General features: G+C 46.1%; 1 protein-coding gene across 1 annotated transcript; it reads right to left on the reverse strand.

Annotated features, from left to right (window-relative positions):
* Positions 1–1,159: 1,159 nt before the first annotated feature.
* KCTD12 (potassium channel tetramerization domain containing 12) lies at positions 1,160–5,752 on the reverse strand. The gene has a single exon (XM_039714647.1). It carries the CDS (start codon positions 5,610–5,612, stop codon positions 4,614–4,616), a length of 999 nt encoding a protein of 332 aa, XP_039570581.1. The 5' UTR covers positions 5,613–5,752; the 3' UTR covers positions 1,160–4,613.

The raw sequence follows: 5,752 nt of genomic DNA on the forward strand, positions 1-5,752 counted from the left end.
TACCCATTAGTTTGACTGACTGGTCAGAGCTGCAAAAGAGTGACCAGCTGCCTTCTCACCCTACAGGGATTTAGTACACTCAGACTATATAGACAGTGCCAGGTATAAATCACAATATTCTGTCAGCCTTGTTTCCTACTGAAATAAAGTTCATGGCATTTGCATTGTCCATTTGGGCGGATATCTGTCCCCCTTAACTTCTGAACCGATGTGTAATTGAAACACAATCAAAAGAACTGAAAAACCTCACAGCTGTTACATTCTTACAAATTCTATGAATACTGATGGCGGGGTAAGGAAAAGGAAGAAGAAAATCTGTAGTTCATGGAGGGACAAAGCCAAAATTCAGCCATAACCTTCAGCCTAGCAGAAGGTGGCTCTGCCAAGGAATGTGCCTCCTTTTTCAAGAAATTGAATAAAATTGGCAGGGATGAGCAGAAGGAGTAATACAAAGAAAATGAGACCTAGCCTTCAAAGTTTTGTTGCTCATAGAATGACCTCCTTTCTTATATTATTGCATGATAACCAAGCACTCAAATACTTAAACAGTTGATTAAACTTCCTTCAGCTGGTTCCTTTGTAGTATAGCCATGATACCCAAGAAAGAACTATTAAATGCACAGGCACTTCACACGTGGATTATACTAACAAGTCACTACTATTTTTCTATGAAGCTGATCACAAGTTTAGAAGAGTTTGTTAGATATCATTGGGTAGCTAACTAAAATTCCTAGATGCTATTCTCTCAGATCATGTATTACCTTAGGTATCAATGTTTCTTTCATTAAATGAGCACTGTATCCCATGTTATTATTCTCTGGCTTCATAAAAAACATCAACATTTGACTTCAACAATTACTCAGTGCTATTCAAATTAAGCTGTTCAATCACTGTTTCTTCCTGAGGATTGACTGACCAGTACTACAAAAATTCTCTGTGATGCTTAAAAGGAAATTATGCAGTCTTGAGTACTATACATTTCTGTTTATCTTGCCCTGGATGTTACTAGAGGTCTCTGTATACATAACTTTCTTGTGTTTTTTCTTTACACATTAGTTTGGAGTCTTTGCTGAAGTTATGAATATGATACTCTGGGAGAACAAAGCTGACAACATCTGCACAGAGAATAAAAAAGGACAGCAGAAACCACACAACCAAGTTAATATTTAAAGAACAAAAATTTAATTTGGTATGCAACTTTGTCTTAGGAGGATCTTTATTTTCAATGCTATACATGTGAAAATAAGAATGAATAAGTGGCTCATTATCTACATGTATAAAAATATAAACATCCTATCAAACATATGCAAAATCACCCTTCATCATGTGCATCACTGAAAAGACCTATGCCTTAAGTTCTAATTAAAATAAAGACTGCCCTTGTGGATTTTTTAATAGCACTTGTAAATGCTACTGCATTCATCCATAAGTACATGAACTGTGAACAGCAACAGCTACAAAATGCAGACAGGACTCCCGTATTGTGCCTTTATATTTTTGCATGTTTTCATGTCAACAAGTCAGCAGAGTCGTTGTGTTTATCCATTCTTCAAGCTCTCAATAGAAGAGACAAGTAAAACTCATTGACTTTGCCTTGAGCATTTTTCCTTTTAGAAAGTTTACTGCCATTACCAAGTAATGGTTCAGAAAAGTATCATTTTCTGTGGCAAAGCATCAAATGACTATTATATTTACGGCACCATCATTTTAAGCCTGCTGATGATACTGATAATGAGTTATCAGTAAATTAAAGGCCCATTTCTTAACACTAATAACACTTTAAAATTTTTTGCACAAAAACTAAAAAAAAAATCCTGTTTATATTACATCCATTTTTATGTAAAAAGTGAGAATTACTGGGTCATCTGCCAGGAAAGGGATAGGCAACCATTAATCAAAAGACAGGCAATCTTTGTTTTAGAGATGCATTCAGCCACCTAGAAGATTCACATTCAAGCAAATATGTCATCAATTTCAGTTCTACAAGCTGATGGTACTCATATTCAATTTTTCCATTGAAACAGGTATAAGAAACCAGTAAAACATTACCATGTTATGTACATAACATAATGTGAAAATGCTCAGCTAGATACATTATGAAATCCTGTAGCACTAATATTATTTAAAAAAACCTAAATGATTTGTGTAAAATGTTTATATACTGTATATATATGTACACTAAATCACAGGGTAAATTTAAAACTGCCCCTATTCATAGCTCCTATGATGGATTCAGTAAGCTACCAGATTCTTAAAAAAAGAAAGCTATCTAGAGCAAATTTGAACACTTTACTGAAAACTGATTTTATACAAAATCTTAAAAAACATACTTCAGAGTTACTTAACAGAAACTAGAAAAAGACGGTCATTACTCTTGAGAAGGGCACTGTAAAGACCTAGTAGCTGTGACCAATGTCTTTTCACTTGTGGTAAAAGTAAAGCACAAAGAAGTCAGCTCAGAGTAAGGCATAGGACAAACAGACTTCATTCCATCCTCAGGTGTATTGGCCTCTCACTGTATCTTATTGCTCGTCTAATTTGGCAGGTTTACATTTCTATCCTTTTAAAAATACTCCGTAATACAACTATCTACAAATGGACAGCATCCAGTGCTTTCATATGCACGTCTTCAATTCAATCACGTTGATTAACAATCTTGCTAATATTAGAAAAAAAGAAGCCATGGTGATGAAAATTATTTTCAGTTTTATGTAGTTGTGCACGCACTTAATGAAAGACCAAGTGAACAGAGACTGAGCACTGAAACTAGATAGAAATGTAGCTATAGCTGTTTCCAAAGGAATTAGGGTTTTTTTAAAAAAGCCCTACTGTGAAATTCTTTGGTTAGAATACAGGTGCTAGCAGTATTTCTAAATTTGAAGTTAGAACTAGAACTAGCTAGAACTAGAATTATTGTTCAAGAGTTTTAAAAACATAACTTCAAGCCTTTACTATGTACTGCTAAATTCTTCAACACTTCAGATATATTTAGGATATTTTTTGTGTGATGGTCTGAACAGGCTATACACATTCTTAAATCAAGTTTAGATTTTTAAAGAGAAGTGTTGTTATATTCCAGACTTCAAGAATTTGTTAGAAAGAGCTGCTGAATCTCTCTAAAACCTGAGGTTCAGATCATCTGTTCCAATGCAGACTCTGACTGCCTCCTCTGGGAAAGACTGTTATTCAGCAGTAACAAAATACAGCTTAGAAGAAGTAATTTCCCCTGAAGAAAGTTGGCATCATCCTTGTTTTTCTGAGGACAGGGCTCAATCCTTTCTAAGAAGCACTAAGTTTGTCTAAGAAGAGGTACAGTGTCAGTGCCCAAATAATACTGCTATGAAAACTAAGGAAATGGCTCTTTAAAAAGTGATTTTTGTCATCTGCCGGCTTCAGGGTTTTACAGCACTAACATGACAAAAAGTAACAAGGCTGCTCATGATGACAGTAATAATGTACATCTTGCACTAATTCAATGCACAGGATTTCAGCTTCCCAGGACCCAGGCCCTACCTTTACTCAGGCAAGCCTGGCTTCACCTGACTCCCATCATTTTGAGGGTGTTTAAGGAAATATGCATTGAGATTTCTGTCCATATTATAGACAGTAACTTCAAGAGAATTATAAGGACTTCAGACCACCCATGGAAGTTACAATTCATAAGTACTTTAATTTTTCAAAGTGTCTTTGTTTTACCTCTCAAGGGAATAAACACGTGTCTCTGAGGACACTTCATAGTTCAAATGGTTGGTTATCCAGCAGATCTGTCCTTTCACATCAGCTTCACATGCTTGCTGTGCAGGCCCTGGTTCAGCTTAACAGAGAGGAGTTCAGAGATGTGGGGAGCAAAGAGGGGAGATGGGAGCAACCAGTTGTGAAGGGCCACATGCACACCTCCTGCAAAATTACTCATCTCAAGAGATAAAGTGTGAGCCACTGCAAACCCCTCACAGTCAGGCTTCCTTTCTATGTGACAGTCCCTCACAGACAGGCATCGCTTTGATGGGCGGGGAAGGGAGGAGTTAAAAATGGACCATTTGGGGTCTGCCCACCAAGGCAAACTCCCTCATAAGGGTATTGGGATGGGAAAAGACAGGCATTTGTCATGCCATCTTCAACAGAAGTTGCTCAAAGCAACTTCAAAGTTTATCAGCCCCTACCTGGATGATTTTTTAAATGTCCCACCCTGCCAGAGCTATACCTCAGCTCTGTGTGGGGAGAGGGACAAAGACTGGGCGCACATGCATGCTTTTGTGGGACCGGCATTTGTCTACTCCCAACATTTCTCTCCTTCCTTGCTACCAACACAGCTACTGGGAGATGCAGGAGAGAGGGTGAAGGTGGGCGCCAGGATATGGCCAAGCAGGGACACGACAGCCGAGGCACAACACGGTGACCTCCTGCCCCGGGGCCGTCAGGAGGTGCTGCAAGAGGGGTGGGGGCTGCGCCGGGGCCGGCCCGCCTTGTGCGTGGAGGCAGACACCGGGTGAGAAAAGCACAGGGAGACACAGCCCCGCTTCACATCCTCCTTCCTTCGGGACGCGAGGGGACCGCAGGTGCGAGGGTGTGCAGGGCCGGCTGTCTTGTCCCCACGCCGCGGGCTGGGCGGATGCTCAGTCCCGGCAGAACACATACTCGGTGTAGCTGGTCCAGATCTTGTCATCGGCGGGACCGCCCTGCTCGGGAGCGAAGGCGCAGGTGCCGGTGGAGGAGCAGGCGGCCATGCGGAAGCCGGCCTCGGAGAGTCGGTCGAAGGCTTGCTCGAGGAAGTTGAACTTGAGGTAGTAGCGGGCAGTGTAGCGCTCGGGAGGGCGGTCGGGGTCGCGGCTCTCGTTCAAGGTCTCCCCGAAGACCTCTTTGGCCAGGGCCGTCTTGCCGCAGACAGTGATGCGGGCCACCCGCCGGAATTTGGCATCAGCCTGCGCCTCCCGCCCGATGGTGTAGGAGCCCCGGTAGCCGATGGTGATGTAGCCCGAGCGCCGCCCGCCCGCCCCGTCCAGCGACTGCGAGGGCGTGAGCAGCGGCCCGCCCGAGGGGCTGCGGCTGGCGGTGGGCGACGGGGCGGACGCCACGGCCCCGCCGCCTCCTTCCAGCGGCTCGGCCTCCAGGTAGCCGAGCAGCGGCGGCGGCGGCTCCTCGGCGCAGATGGAGCCGTCGCGGTGCAGGACGGCGGGGCGGGCGGCGGCCGCCCGGGTCTGCGCCAGGCGCCGAGCCAGGTCGGGCAGCTGGAAGTACTCAGCCTCCCGCTGGAGGCGGCTGCGCTCGGGGAAGTGCTCGGGCAGCACCAGCTGCAGGTCCCGCAGGTAGTCCAGGATGTAGCGGAAGAGGAAGCCGTCGCGGTCGAGGAAGAAGCGACCCTTGCTGTCCCGGGGCAGCTCGCTGGGCTGCTGCTGCGAGAACATGCGCCAGAGCAGCGAGTCGCGCACCGAGACCACGGTGCAGCGCCGCGTCACGTACACCTGCCCGCCCACGTTCAGCTCCACGATCTCCGGGAAGGAAGACCAGCCGCCCGTCGCCGCTGCGGCCGCCCCGCTGCCCGGCGCGCCGCTCCCCGCCGCGGGCGACACGCCGCCGCCGTTGGGCAGCCCGCGGGCGCTGTCCGCCAGGGCCATACCGGAGCGAGCCCGCCGGAGCCCACGCCCTTCCTCCTCCTCTTCCTCCGGCCGCCTGGGCTACGGCAGGGCTGCCGCCCTCGGGGGAGCGCAGCCCTCCGCTGCTGCCCGCCGCAGCCTCCCGCCCCGTCTGGCGCCGG

The sequence above is a fragment of the Passer montanus genome, unplaced genomic scaffold (genome assembly GCF_014805655.1).
Source record: "Passer montanus isolate IOZ18808 unplaced genomic scaffold, ASM1480565v1 scaffold30, whole genome shotgun sequence".
Lineage (NCBI taxonomy): Eukaryota > Metazoa > Chordata > Aves > Passeriformes > Passeridae > Passer > Passer montanus.

Bases quoted from the DNA above. Each gene is read 5' to 3' on its own strand.
- KCTD12 (XM_039714647.1), bottom strand. From the start codon at position 5,612: ATGGCCCTGGCGGACAGCGCCCGCGGGCTGCCCAACGGCGGCGGCGTG.